The 15,817-nt window shown below is 41.9% G+C and overlaps 1 protein-coding gene across 6 annotated transcripts in view; it reads right to left on the bottom strand.

Annotated features, from left to right (window-relative positions):
* MOGAT1 (monoacylglycerol O-acyltransferase 1) overlaps positions 1-14,948 on the bottom strand; it is a 60,765-nt gene extending 45,817 nt beyond the window's left edge. For 4 of the 6 annotated variants that reach the window (XR_014300520.1, XM_082690426.1, XM_082690429.1 and 1 more), the window contains exon 1: positions 13,751-14,948. Coding sequence is in view for 4 of the 6 variants with exons in the window: in XM_082690426.1 (XP_082546552.1) it covers positions 13,751-13,844 (94 nt within the window). In the remaining 2 variants the exon portion in view is untranslated. Of the gene's footprint in view, positions 1-5,329; positions 5,350-13,352; positions 13,606-13,750 lie in introns of those variants that run through there. The other 2 variants (XM_082690427.1, XM_082690430.1) reach the window with 2 other exon arrangements.
* Between the last annotated feature and the right edge of the window lie 869 nt (positions 14,949-15,817).

The raw sequence follows: 15,817 nt of genomic DNA on the forward strand, positions 1-15,817 counted from the left end.
TTTTAAGATTTTATTTATTTATTTGATAGACAGAGATTACAAGTAGGCAGAGAGGCAGAGAGAGAGAGAGAGAGAGAGAGAGGAGGAGGAGGAGGCTTGATCGATGCGGAGCTCGATCCCAGGACTCTGGAATCATGACCTGAGCTGAAGGCAAAGGCTTTAACCCACTGAGCCACTCAGGCGCCCCAAACACACACTTTTTTTAAACAAAACAAAACTAAACTATACTAATCATAGCTCATGGCAAGAGCACCATAAACTTACAAGTATTTATTAGAAACGCATAGGCAGCCTCATAAGCATAAGAAGTCAGGCAAACGGGAGGGTCTGTTTTCCTTACTATAATGATGGAGAAACTGAGACCAAAAGCATAGTAACTTAATTTGAACCATAGGAGTCAAGAGCAGATCCAGAAATAAAGTCCCCGGGCTATGCATTCAGTGTTCCACTAACCCACCCACACACACACTAATTGAATACATACTGCATCTCTCTTCAACAGCCACTAAATGTTCTGCTTGGATGATAGTTAAAACACGGACCTGGAATTGGACCGCTCATGTTGGAATCTGCCGACTAGCTGCCTAACCTGCAGCGAGTTCTTTTACTTCTTGAACCTTAATGCCTTTACCTGTGAGATGAGCTAATGACAGCACCTGCCTCCAAGGATGACGGGGAAATAAACATAGACACGCCATCATGCCTAGCACACTCTTGACTAATGGGAGTGGTGTTACAGTGATGGTGTTTACTATCACACGTTTGGAAAATGCAAAAACTAAAAGCAGATAAAATAGCACCCACATTCTTATCACTCAACCAGAAGTACTGTTAAAATTTTCCTTGTGTCTTTTTTTTTTCCTATGAACAGTTATGTTTCCTTAACATGGGTGATCACTTTTTAAGGTTCTGTATTGTATCTCTTATGATGATCTCACACTAGCTGTTTTATTTTATAAATTTGGTATTAAAACCTCTTCAAGGGATGCCTGGGTGGCTCAGTTGGTTAAGCAGCTGCCTTCGGCTCAGGTCATGATCCCAGCGTCCTGGGATCGAGTCCCACATCGGGCTCCTTGCTTGGCAGGGAGCCTGCTTCTCCTTCTGCCTCTGCCTGCCATTCTGTCTGCCTGAGCTCTCTCTCTCTCTCTCTCTAATAAATAAATAAAATCTTAAAAAAAAAAAAAAACCTCTTCAAAAATGGTCTTTTGGGGGTGCCTGGGTGGCTCAGTGGGTTGAAGCCTCTGCCTTCAGCTCAGGTCATGATCCCAGGGCCCTGGGATCAAGCCCCAAATCTGGCTCTCTGCTCAGCAGTGAGCCTGCTTCCTACCCTCTCTGCCTGCTTCTCTATCTACTTGTGATCTCTGTCTGTCAAATAAATAAATAAAAATCTTTTTTAAAAAATGGTCTTTTTGATGACTGATTCACATTCCATTGGATGGCAATACTAATTCAACCACTCTTTTCTTTTTGAAAATGTGGGCTTCTCACAAATTTTCTCTAAAAACATAAACTTGTAAAACATTTGCCACATTTTAATTAATTTCTAGAGGACAGTCAGGAAAACCCTGGATCACCAAGCAGAAACACCTCTGTCACTTGATACACTCTGATTCCTCACCATCCAAAGGTGCTGTTCTAATTTAAACTCCCACTGCACACATTGCATGCATTCTTTAATATTTCATATCGTTTACAGCACCAAAATAGCTTTTTAAATCCCATGATCCTACATTGGACTGAAAGAACAAAACGCTTAAAAAACTAGGTGACCGGATCACCTCTCTTCTCTATTTTTATCTCAGTAAGCAATCCAAGGTAACATGATTCCTCTGAATGGGAGGTCAAAGAGAAAAGATTTTAAAAAGTCTACTCCAATGTACTGCATGGTTCCCCAAATTGATACTGATACCTTTTAAAAGCGTCTTGATCTACAAACCAAGTTGCACAGAAGGCATAAATTTCAGTTGATGACTGAGGTATATGTTGAATGAAAAACCAAAAGCCAGCCTCTATCATTCACACTCTATTATAACTTCATGCCCACAGATTCTACTTCCTGTACATCATCAAGAAGCAGCCTCCCCCTCACTTCATTTTTAATTGCAGTGAAACTCACATAACACAAATGAACCATTTTAAAGAAATCGATCTGGTAGCGCTTGATACATTCACAGTGTTGTAATTCTATCTAGTTGCAAAATACTTAGATCACTCAAAAATGAAACCCTGAGCCCATCAGGCAGTTACTCCCTATTCCCTTCTTCTCTGCCCCTGGCAACCAGCAAGCTGCATTATGTCTATGTCGAGAGATTTCATATGAATGGAATGATCCAACACGTAAGCTTCTCTAGACTTTTACTTAACATTAAGTGTTTGAAGTTCATCTGTCTTAAAGCGTTTATCAGTACATCATTCCTTTTTAGGGTTGAATAATATTCCCCTATATGACTATATCATGATGTGTTCACCCATTCATCTGTTCAACGTTCACCATTCAACATTTGATTTGTTTCCACCTTTTGGCTACTATGAATAGTGCTGCAATGGCCCACCCACTTCAACAGTACTAAGAGAAACAAAGAGCGCTCAGCCAAAATATATGGCATTGTCGTTAAATTTAGCAACACCAATAACGGGGCAAAATGACATGACGCCTCTTGATATGATCTAATGGGAAATAAACCTCATTACTTTTGTGGTCTTTTTGCCAAAAACACTCAACCTGACTCTAATCATGACAACATAATTAGGCAAGTCCAGACTCCGGGACATTCTATAAGATAGTTAGGGGGGGCTATTCAGAAAATACCAGAGTTCTAAGAGATTAAAAAACAAATAAAAGGTGGGGTCCCTGGCTGGCTCAGCTGGTTAAGCATCTGACTTTGGCTCAAGTCCTGATCCTGGGGTCCTAGGATCCAGCCTCGTATGGGGTTCCCTGCTCAGTGGCATGTCAGCTTCTTCCTCTGTCTCTCCCTTGCTGCTGCCCCCTCTCTCTCTAACAAATAAATATCTTGGAGGATAAAGAAAGGTATAGGAGCTGGTCTGGCTTTAAAGGAAAATTTGAAGACAATTAAAGAAACCTGAATATGAGCCGTATATTAAATAAGATTTTTGTATCACTGACAAATTTGGGGGGTATGATATTGGGATTGTGATTATGTAGAAGTTCCTTGTTTTCAAGAGACACATTCTATAGTATTTATCATGAAGTGCCATGATGTCTACAACTTACTTTCTTACTTTCAAATGGTTCAACAGTAACAATAATAAGAAAGTGTATGTGGAGGGGGACACAGAGAGAGAGAGAGAGAGAGTGTGTGTGTGTGTATGCATTCAAAGGTGGAGAAATGCTAAGACCTGGTGAATCCAGGTTGAAAAAAAAAGGCTTACTGAACTATTCTTTCAATACTTCTGTAAGTTTGAAATTTTCCAAATTAAAAAATGGGAGGAAATACATGACCTACACATATAACTGATCATAGCAGGTTAAGCACTGCTACCTGCCTGGGAATGAGCTGGAATCTCACAGAGCCAACTCTGCATTTGCAAAAAAAATCTTGACTTCCAACCTTCCACTCGTAGAGGGAATCACTGCATGAACCACTTGGAACCTTTCAAAGCTGCCTGTAGGTTTCCCTAGCTTTACAGAAAAGAAGTGTTCTAGCAAAATCAAGGGTGAAGATTACATTTTTCCCATGAACTGAAGACTTCTGGCAAGGAGGGGTGGCAAGGTGTGCGCTCTGGGGTGGCGAAAGTCCCTCAGTGCTTATGTAGACCCATATGTCATTTTCTGCAGCATTAAGTAATGACCTTCCTCTGCTGTCCCGCGCCCCTTCCTGACTCCAGTGCACTCACCTGGATGCTGACAACAGTTCAAGGGTGCTGATCTAGAAAGCACAAATGCAAAGGCATTGTCTGATCCAGGGCAAAACGCCCATCGATGCTGGCAGAATTTGAAAAGTCCGTGAATCCTAATGAAATGTTTTTTTTTTTTTTTTAAGATTTTATTTATTTTATTTATTTATTTGAGAGAGAGACAGGGAGAGAGAGCATGAGTGAGGAGAAGGGCAGAGAGAGAAGCAGACTCCCCGTGGAGCTGGGAGCCCGATGCGGGACTCGATCCGGGGACTCCGAGATCATGACCCCGAGCCAAAGGCAGTCGTCCAACCAACTGAGCCACTCAGGCGTCCCCTAATGAAATGGTTTACCTATAGGCACTTCTTCAAAGACCTGATGCATATAAACTGATAAATCCTTTAAGTTCTCAGTGTAACTTTATCAGTTGTTCAAGATATCAGACGGTAATATTTAGAACACAGAAAAATAATTGGTTAATAAAACTTAGAGAACACATAGGCTTTCGAATAGTGACAGCACACTGGGAAACTCTCCATAAATTTTCTTAGCCCCCACTGACTGCTTGAGACCTTCAAAAACACCAATGGCAAACGATTCACTCCAAAATGTTATTTGATTTGTTCTCCAGTGTGCGTATTACTTTAGTAAAAGTAAGTTTTAAAAAATAGGTAAACAGGAGGAAAAAAATACACCAAAATATTGATAATAATTACCTCTGAATAAGAATATGGAATTTCTCTAGGGTCTTTAAAAGTCCTTCTACACTTTTTCAATTTTTCTAATAACTAGTCAAGATTATTTTTTAAAAAGAAACAAAATGGGGCACCTGGGTGGCTCAGTCTTTAAGTGCCTGCCTTCAGCTCAGGTCATGATCCCAGCCCCGCATCTGGCTCCCTGCTAAGCGGGAAGCCAGCTTTTTCCTCTCTCACTCCTCCAGCTTGTACACCCTCTATCACTGTCTCTCTCTGTCAAACAAATAAATAAAATCTTAAAAAAAAGAAGAAGAAGAAAGAAACAAAATGGCTTCACTAGAAAGAAATAAGAAAATAAACCGTAGAACAAATCTACTTATGTGAGAATATTCTCGTCTTGAACATGATTCTATTAAATTTCCATGAGCAAATAGGATCAGAAAAATATTGCAAAAAACTACTTAAGTTTTATGTATTTGGATTAAATAACGACCAATTATTAAGAAATAATTGGAAATGTTTAATTTGTATGTGTATCCTTCCCACTTGTATCCAGGAAGTTTTCATTTCTCCCCTATGAAAATTGTTTCTATACTTATTTTAACCATGCAACAGAGTATGGAAGAAGGAAATGGAATTCAAAGTTTAGCACATCACATTCTCTTCTTTCCTGTTCCTGAGGCACTGTATTTCAAAACACAATCAGAGCCATCTGTTGATTATAAGAATGTAAGCGTAACATTCTTCTGATTTTTAAAATTCCTATTTAGGGAACTTACCTCCCAGAGTTTCTTAGGATGGTACTAAAAGACAAACCTCAGATCCCTCTGCAGAATTTTGCATCTCAGTATTCCTCATACATGGTTCTGTTCCACATTGCTTTTAAAATGTTTTAGGGAGAGGGAACTGCCTTTTTCTCGTCTAAAAGCAAATTCATTGTTGGACTACTTCTTCACCTAATGAATGCACATAAATTACCAGGATCCAGTTGAAACAAATCCCATGTTCCTAATATTTATGAAATGTTTAGCATTTGAAGAACAAAATAAGCACAATGATTTTGTATAGCTACAAACTGAAAACCATAATTAAAGAGAGACATAACTAAATACAACATGTGGGTTCCTTTGCTATAAAGGACATTTGTGGGGCAGTTACCGGAATATGAATAGGGTCTGTGTATGGATTAGGCTGATGAACGTACCAGTTCTTTTTCTCATTTGGATAATTGTACTGTGGTTATATAAGAGAGTATTCTTGGTTTTAGGAAATATACACCAAAGTACTTAAGTATAAAGGAAAACCAAGTCTGTAACTTATCCTTAAAGACTTAAAAAAAAAAAAGTATCTATGCATGTGTGTGTGTGCACACTCACATGTGTGTTTGTGCAAAGAGAGAAAGGGACAGAGAAAGAAAGAAAACATGGTAAAATGTTAACATTTGGGGAATCTGGTGAAGGAATACTGTAATTTTTGTAATTTTCTGGAATTTTTCTTTTCTTTCTTTTTTCTTTTAAAGATTTTATTTATTTATTTTTGTGAGAGAAAGAGTGAGCGAGCACGAGGGGGAGAGTGGGCAGAGGGAAAAGCGGACTGGGATCATGACCCGAGGCAGATGCCTAACGGACAGAGCTACGCAGGTACCCAGATGCCCAGAATTTTTATTTCCTACGGTGAGTATTTCTGAAATTATTTCAAAATAAAAAGCTTAAGGGCGCCTGGGTGGCTCAGTGGGTTAAAGCCTCTGCCTTTGGCTCAGGTCATGATCCCAGGGTCCTGGGATCCAGCCCCACATAGCGGGGAGCCTGCTTCCCTTCCTCTCTCTCTGCCTGCCTCTCTGCCTGCTTGTGATCTCTGTCTGTCAAATAAATAAGAAAAAAAAAAAAAAATATATATATATATATATATATATAATGGCCCTTCCTGAGACCTACAGAATCAAAGTCTCTGGGTAATTTGCATTTTAACAAAAATCCCCAAGTCATTCTTAAATAGGATCTAAAGTTTAAAAACTTCTGCTATAAATAAAATCACACAGTGGAAGACTCAGTATTTTTGAGGTATCAATTTTTTCCAAACTCATCTATAGATTAATCGCAATTAAAAAAAATCACTTCCAATGAAAACCCAATGGGCATTTTGTGTGTGTGTGATAACTGACGAGCTGATTCTAAAGTGCAAATGGAAACACAAAGAATTTATATGATTATCAAAACCACTCTGAAAAAAAAAAGCATCAAGTTCTGAGGGCTAACGAGATCTGATTCCACAAATTATTATAAAGCTAAAGCAGGGGCGCCTGGGTGGCTCAGTGGGTTAAGCCGCTGCCTTCGGCTCAGGTCATGATCTCGGGGTCCTGGGATCGAGTCCCGCATCGGGCTCTCTGCTCAGCAGGGAGCCTGCTTCCCTCTCTCTCTCTCTGCCTGCCTCTCCATCTACTTGTGATTTCTCTCTGTCAAATAAATAAATAAAAATCTTAAAAAAAAAAAAAAAAAAGATTTAAAAAAAAAAAAATAAATAAAGCTAAAGCAATCACTACAGCATTGTACTGACATCAAGACAGACAAACAGATGAATGGAACAGAACAGAGACTCCAGAAGTAAACCCACCCATATACAAATACACAGGGCACTACAGTAGAGAAGGGACAGATTCTGGTTTGGTTTTGTTTTTTAAGACACAGGACAGGAACTAGCTGGATTACACATATGCCAGAAAAATGAACTTAGACCTTGCAGCACATACAAAAAGTAATCTCAAATGGATCACCAACCTCTGTATAAAACCTAAAACTATAAAACATGTAGAAGAAAATATAAAAAAAATTTTTCTGGCCTTGGGTCCCTAAATAAAACACCAAAAACAAAATCCACAAAGAAAATATGGATAGATTGGACTCTGCCAAAGTTAAAAACATCTGTTCTTTCAAAGACAGTTTAGAAAATGAAAAGAGAAGCCCTAGAGTGGAAGAAAATTCTACACAAAGTATATACCTGACAAAAGACTTGTATCCCAAAGAACACAACCAACTCTCTAAAACCCAATAGAAAGAAAACAAGCAACCCAACTAAAAATGGGTGAAAGATTTCAGGTACTTCAAAAGGAAAAATACACAAATAGCAAATAAGTATATGAAAAGAAGCTCAACGTCCTTAGTCATCAGGGAAATGCAAACTAACACCAAAATGACACACTACTGCGCACTCATTAAATCCCAAAATTAAAAAAAAATGAGTATATCAAGTGATGGCAAGGATCTGGAGGAACTGGAACTTTCATACACTATTGGTATGAATAGAAAAATGGTACAACCACTTGGGAAGAAAATTTGGCAGTTTCTTAGAAAGTTAAACCTGGGGTACCTGGGTGGTTCAGCTGGTTAAGCATCCACCTTCGGCTCAGGTCATGATCGATCTCAGAGTCCGGTCTCAGGCTCCCCTCTTCCTCCTCTCCTCCTGCCCTTTTTTCCCCTCCCCACCTCCACTTGTGCTCTCTCTCTCTATCTCAAATAAATAGACAAAATCTTTTTCTTTTTTTAAGTTAAACCTGCACATACCATTCCGTGACCAGCCATTCTGTTCCCAGGTTTGGAAATAAAGAATAAAGAAAGCACGTGTTCATACAAAGACTTGTAGGCAGAAATTCACAGCAGTATCATTCATAATACCTACAACCCAACTATTCACCAACAGATGAACAAATTGCAATGTATCCCTTCACTAGAATACGCCTTCAAAACAAAAGGCAGTGAACTACTTATACACAAGATCCATGCTGGGTGAAAAAAACCAGACCAAAAAAGAGTACCTATGGCATGCCTCCATTTATATGAAACACTACGCAACCCAATCTGTAGGCGAGAAAACACAGGAGATGAAGGGCAACGGAGAAGGAGGGATTACAAAAGGGGTAGGACAAACCTTTGGGATGATGTTTATTGTCTCACTGTGGTGATGTCTCGGGGAGATACATGTCAGCTTATCAAACTGTACACTGTATCATATCAAACTGTATACATATCAAACTGTATGTCAGCCATGCTTCAAGAACAATGCTCAAGTAAATAAATAAACCCACTCAGTAGAAGATCATGGGCCAATCCAATGCCATCTAAGCAAGACACTTAACCTCTTGCGTTCCAGTCTTGTCATCTAAAAAAGGAAATCTAGTCCTCTCTGCCACAGCAGTTATAGGTAAAAGACGGTCAGTAAATGTTGGCTCTCTCTTTGTCAGCTTCCTACTTTCCAGTTAGCAGGCTGGTAGCCCACAAACTAGTAGGTAATGTTCAGTTTCTTGAACATTAAGATCGGATGGCTGGGGATCCAGCAATCCCACTCTGGGAATTTATCCAAACGGAACAAAATCACCATCTCAAAAAGAAATCTGCCCTTCACCCCCCACCCACCGTGTTCACTGCTGCATGGCTTACAGTTGTCAAGACATGGAAACGACATTAAGTGTCCATGGATAAAGATAGGTATGTTATCCGGCCATTAAAAAAAAAAAGGAAGGAAATCCTGCCATGTGTGGTACCATTGGACAGACATTGAGGACATTAGGCTAAGTGGAATTAGTGAGACAGAGAAAGACAAACATTGTATGATCTCACTTGTGTGTGAAATTTTAAAAAGAAAACAAACAAAACTAATTCATAGGTGTGCCTGGGTGGCTCAATCCATTGAACATCAGACTCTTAGTTTCAGCTCAGGTCATGATCTCGGGTTTGGGAGGTGGAACCCCCACATAAGACTCCATGACCAGCGTGGAGACTGCTTAAGATTCTCTCTTCCTCTCCCTCTGCCCCTCTATCCCTCTACCCATCCCCCCACAAAACACAAACACAAAACCAAAAAATGAATTTGTAAAAACAGAGAACAGATTAGTGGTTGCCAGAAGCAGGGGGTGGAGGGGTAGGCAAATTGAGTGAAGAGGGTCAAAAGGTACAAACTTCCAGTTATAAGATAAGTAAGTGCTGGGGATGGAATGCACAGCATAGTGACTATAGTCAACAATACTGTGTGTATATGTGTGTGTGTGTGTATTTTTAGATGTTATTTACTTATTTGAGAGAGAGCACAAACAGAGGGAACAGCAGGCAAAGCTAGAGGGAGAAGCAGACACCATGCTGACTGAGCAGGGAGCCTGATATGGGACTCAATACCAGGACTCTGGCATCATGACCTAAGCTGAAAGCAGCCATTTAACCGACTGAGCCACACAGATGTCCCAACAATACTATATTGTATTTGAAAGTTGCTAAAAGTTCTCATCACATAGAAAATATATTTGTGGGCGCCTGGGTGGCTCAATGGGTTAAGCCTCTGCCTTCGGCCCAGGTCATGATCTCAGGGTCCTGGATCGAGGCCTGGACTGGGCTCTCTGCTCAGCGGGGAGCCTGCTTCCCCCTCTCTCTCTGCCTGCCTCTCTACCTACTTGTGCTCCTTCTGTCAAATAAATGAATAAAATCTTAAAAAAAAAATATTTGTTATTATGTATGATGATAGACATTAACTAAACTTATTGTGAAAATTATTTTGTCATAAACACATGTATCAAATCATTATTAATGTCATCCACCTAATACTAATACAATGTTATAAAACTGGATGACAGGTATAAAACATTTATTTCAAGGAAAGAATGAAACGTTCTGAGATTTTGAAAATACATTTCAAGGGCTAATAGCTTAAACTCTTTTCCTGGAAAGGAAAATGCTTTCCAAGATTTTGATTTAGAGGTCTTAAAATAGACAGTTAATAAAAACTCCCTTGACACCACTGAAAGTAGCTTCTACATCTACTCCGTCCTTCAAGACTGATAATTAAATGGAAAGAAAGAAGTAAGCTCTTATCCTACCATTCCAGTACGAATTGAATTGCAGTGTAGTCAAATGGCCCTAAATGATGGAGAAAAATTATTCTTTGCAGAAATTCTAGCCAGTAAATGACAGAATAAGAAAACTAGCATTTTGCAGTCCCACGTAGCAGTTGACTCAGGTAAGGATCATTAATGCAGTCCACTAGGGTCAGTGGAGAACTTTTACTTGCACATGCCAATTACCGGCCCTCAGATTACTTCCTATCTGCACGCACCGATCACACTTAGACACTACTAATGGGACAACTGGACATTGTGTACACCCTGACATAATGCAGTGTGAAGCACACAGCAGTGCCTGGGTTAGAGGCCTTGCCACAAAGGTTTCACTTTACATTGAATCAAGCCTTGGCAGGCCAAGTGGCAGGTTAAGCCTCTGCCATTGCTTGAGGTAATGATCCCAGGCTGGAGTTGGCTTCTCCCTGTCCCTCTGCCGCTCACCCAGCTTGCGTGCTCTGTCTCAAATAAATAAAAATCTTAAAAATAAATTTTAAAATCTCATTAAGTCTTAGATCTAACTTCCACTGTAGAAGAAATACAGGGTAGAAAGAAAGAAAGAAACGCAGGGTGTTGGGGGACAGGTTAACATTACAAAAGAAGCAATCAGGAAAACCAGGAAGGGAGACACCCTGCAGAACAGGTAATCTCCTTTTTTTTTTAGCAGTTCGCTGACAGTTAAATAGGGAACACTGTTCTAAATTAAAAGACACGTAAAGACCAACTGCAACACAAGGATCTTGTTTAGAACCTGGTTCAAATAAATCACCAAGAAAAGTGTACTTCCGGCACAGTTTAGGAAATATGCACTTAGTTTAAATGATTTGAAGCAATGATTGTTAATTATGCTACATGTGTACCATAAATATGTAAAAAATACTTAATCTTATATGCGCATGCCGAAGTATTTAGGATTAAAATATATGATTTTAAATGTCTTTGCAAAAACAATAGATAAAACTAATATGGTAAATCGTTAAAATAATTATAAACCCAGGTAATTGGGTATATATGAGAATTCACACACTTCTCTCTACTTTCTGCATGTTTGAAAGTTTTAAAATAAAAATTACTGCTACATATAGTACAAAATAATATGCCCCTAGTAACAAAAATGTCAAATGCATGCAGTAAAAGGCATTTAAATGGTCTGCAAGCCACTCTAGCCTTACTCAAATTAAGAATCATTAGTCATACCTCAGTCACTGGTTCACTCACACTTGACACCTGCCGCTCCCCCACCTGTGACCTTGAGCAACTGACTTCACCCCTGCACCTTCATTTGTAAAACAAGTATGGGGCTGGGCCTACCTCCAATGGTTGCTGTGAGGGTGATGCAGGTTAATACAACTAGAGACACAAGGGAGCGGAGAGCCTCCCTTCTGGGTGACACAGTGGAGACAGTCATTCCACGAGTATATACTTTGTGCCTTTCAGGGGCCAGGCTCCCACACTGAGCTGGTGGACAAGGTTAGTCATGCAGACCTTTCTCAAGTAACCACAGACATACATAAATACAAGCAATGACAATGACTGCCATAAAAGGAAAGGACTGTGGGCCACCAGAGGTGTGCGACTGATCAGCAAGTTAGTCTCCAAGTTCGAGCCATTGGAGTGGGCGGCACAGTGGTTAAAGCAGGGACCCTGGGTAGAATATTTGGGATTGCACCCAGCTCCTCGCACTCCGACCAGCTATGTGACCTCGAACAATTTACTTCACCTCTTAGTTTCCTCATCTGTCCAGTTAGTGCAGGGACACACACTCCTTGTCTCAGAGTTGTTGGGAAGATCACAGGGTTGATAGTGTATGGTGCTTAGAACAGGGCTTGGCACACACTAAGCCCTCAGTAAGTGTTTGTTATGATGTCAATGTTGTGATGTCCTTTGCTCCTTGGACTGTAATGCCGCCATACCTATCTCAGGGGTTTGGCCTGTGAAGACTTAATGAGTTACAGGTTTGAAGTTCCTTTTTCAGTAAACCCTAGCTGTACCCTAGAGTCACTTGGAGAGTTTGTGTGTATAAACACACATTTATATAGTTACATAGATACACAAAATATTGATCCACGGGCTCCATTCTGTAACGAACTTTTTTTTTTTAATTTTATTTATTTATTTATTAGACAGAGATCACAAGGAGGCAGAGAGGCAGGCAGAGAGAAAGGAGGAAGCAGGCTCCCTGCTGAGCAGAGAGCCCGATGCGGGGCTCGATCCCAGGACCCCGGGACCATGACCTGAGCTGAAGGCAGAGGCTTTAACCCACTGAGCCACCCAGGCGCCCCTGTAACGAACTTATTAAAGATACTAGGGATGGAGCCCCAACACCTGTATTTTTTAGACGCTCCCCCAGTGATTCTAATGTGTAACCAGGGTCAAGAACCACTGACACAGGCATTCAAAATATGAAAGCATTTCCAAACTGCAGACTTCTACAGTGCAAAGAATTTATTATTATTATTATCATTGTGGCCTCCACAGGGTAGAACCCATGATCTTAACATAGCATACAAATGCTGTTAGCCTTCAGAACAGCGCAAGTTTCGGTAATTCCTCCCTCGTTTCATACCATCCACGCCCCATTTACTGAACAAACATCCAGGAAAAAAAAGCGCTCGGGTAACCCAACCCGCTCCATCTAGCGACAGCCTCAAGGTGCCTTTCTCGATGGGATTAACTTGGGAACCCGCTAGAGCACACCCTTGGGTCGAGTTATTTACCTACAGAAGCCACCCAAGCAAAACCGATGTTTGCTGCAGACTTCCTTGTACAAAGGTACCTTTCTGCACCTGAGGGATCTTAAACACGGAAACGCTTACACGGCTATTTGTCACGAGGGTGGGATGAGGAAGGAATCAGGCTGTAAATACTCGAGCATTGTTGTGTTTTTTTTTTAATCAGTCGACAATTCAGGAAAGGAGTTTACTAACTTTGCAGGCCTATAGTGCAATGTTCCATGGCTTGATTGGATTCTGGTGACATCTGAGTGTATCCATTTGCCAAAACTCATCAAGTTGCATAATTATCATCAGTGCCTTTTACTGTAGGTAAGGTAGGCATCAATTACAAAAAAAAAAAAAAATCCCAGGGAAAACAGTTGCCGAACAGTCCTTTGCTACGAGGTGCACGTGGGGAGAAAAACCAAGAGTCCCAAGTTAGCTCTCCAAAGCCCTCTCTGACCTTCTTGTTCTGACTTACACGGAAAGAAGGGCTGGCGGATCTAAGCGCGTCCTTGGACAAGGAATGTCGGCGAGGGAGGAGACGGAGACCCCCTGCACCGAGTAGACTGGCCTGGATCTTGGCGCCCGGGAGCGCGCGGGGTCCTTACCGAGCAGCAGGAAGGACAGGACCCACTGCAGCACCGCGGCGGTCTGCAGCCGCCGCGCCAGCGGGATGTTGAGCGGCGCAAACTCGACCTTCATGCTCCGGCCCGGGACAGGACTGCGCCGACTGCGGGCGCCGGGTTGATTCGCGGCGCCTGGGAGGAGTGAGCGGCCGGATTCCGGCCCCGCGCGGGACTGCCCCGGGGCGGCAAGGGGGAAGCGGCAGCGACGCCCGGGTAGCAGGCGGGGGCCGGACTTCGTCGGGGGTGGGGTGGGGCGGGAGGGCTGAGGCTGGGGGCTGCCAATCGCGCGTGCCCGGGCCGAGGTGCAGCTGGCGCGCTCGGGCGCGTTGGCCCCAGCGCCGGGGCGCTGATGAGAGCGCGCCGCTGTGGGTACTAGGGATGGCGAGGGGTCAGCTGGGGGCCTAGCCGAGCTCGGCAGCCTGGGCTTCTGCAGCCTTGCGGAGGACCTGGGATCTCCACTGGGATCTGATCGTTGTTCAGCTACTCGATCACCTTCAGTATCTGCCCTTAAACCCACCCCTTCCTCGGAACACTCTGGCTGGGGAAGGATTAGTTCAAGAAATCGACCACCAGCTAGAAGGAGGTGCGGGACATTGCTTCTGTGTATTCTGTGTGTTTATTGGTGTGTGTACCCTATCTCACCTTTTAACTCCGGCGGGAGAGGAGAGGCAGAGTTCCGACTTCCTCCTTTGGATACCCAGATCCCTCCACTAGTACCGGAAACCTTTCATTTATTCATTCCTTTAACAGATACTGACTGAATACCTCCCACAGGTCAGGAACCATTCTGGGCCCTGGCCTTACACCTGGTTACCTAGACACTCACTGATTCGGCTCTGAGTACAAATTACGGGCGGAGACAAACATGAAGCAAAATAACCACATAATTGGGTGTGTAATTGCAAAGTGAAACCCTACTGTGAATGGCTGTAAGAGGGTTCTAAGACTTAAGCTGGAGGTCAGGGAAGTCTCTGAAGAAGTGACCTTGAGCTATAAAGGTGAATCTAGTTAACTGAGGGAGTTGTCCAGAAAAAAAGGAGCACATGTGCAAAAGTCCTGTGGCTGAAATTCAAATAAAATATATTGGGAGCTCAAGGAGAATATTGGGGTGGAATGAGGTAAAAATGATGGCCAAAGTCCAGACCTTTGCAGCCTGTGTTTAGATTCAACTATTTACCCTGAAGTTTGCCACCGAAGGGTTTGTTATGATGTGTTAAATGGTTAGATTCTGAGTAGTTGCCTAATCCTTGTGAGCACTGCTACTTTTTTTTTTTTTTAAATAAATACTACCTACTGTATAGTTGAACAACTCCAAGTGGCACATGACTGTTAAGTCATTGCTAGAAGGGATCTGCAACAGGGCAAAACAACAAAGTTGACTAGCCACCCCCACCATCATGTCTCTTTCTCCAACAATTCTAATTGAAAGTTGGATACAAATGAATACTTAAGGCAAAGTAGTTCAGGGTAGTTGTGACTTTTTGTATGCAAAACTTCCTGGTTTGTGGGTTTTGCTTTTGTTTGCTTGTTTGTTGTTTTGTTTTGTTTTGTTTACCTAGTTGAGGATTCATATTCTTCTTTTAGACTTCTTCCCTGAGCCTTCTCCCAGTGCCAGTGGGGATACTAGGTGTACACACTGTCTCAGATGTTGTGCAGAGCCCTTCACTCATCCTAAAGCAACCCTAGAGCAATAAGCACTAGCTTATTGCTCATTTTGCAGTTAATGAAATTCAGGCTCAAAGTCACACAGCTGGCAAAGTGGAAAAGATTCAAATACAGTTTTGTCTAAAACCCAGAGAGGAGAGTCATCCTTTCATTAAACGAATCTTAGCTGGAACAAACGATTGCTCGCTTTGCATCGCCGTTGCCCATGGTGTTGATGGCATGAGAGTAAATTAAGACATGGTCTCTGAGCCTTTGAGCATTCATTCATTGATTATTTATGAAAAGGCTTCTTGTACTAGGCACGAGCTGGGGAGCAGGTATGGGCTATAACAGTGAATAAGAGGTCTCTGTCCTGGAGGGGCTCACAGCCTCCTGGAAGAATCA

Source organism: Mustela nivalis (genome assembly GCF_964662115.1).
Source record: "Mustela nivalis genome assembly, chromosome: 11".
Lineage (NCBI taxonomy): Eukaryota > Metazoa > Chordata > Mammalia > Carnivora > Mustelidae > Mustela > Mustela nivalis.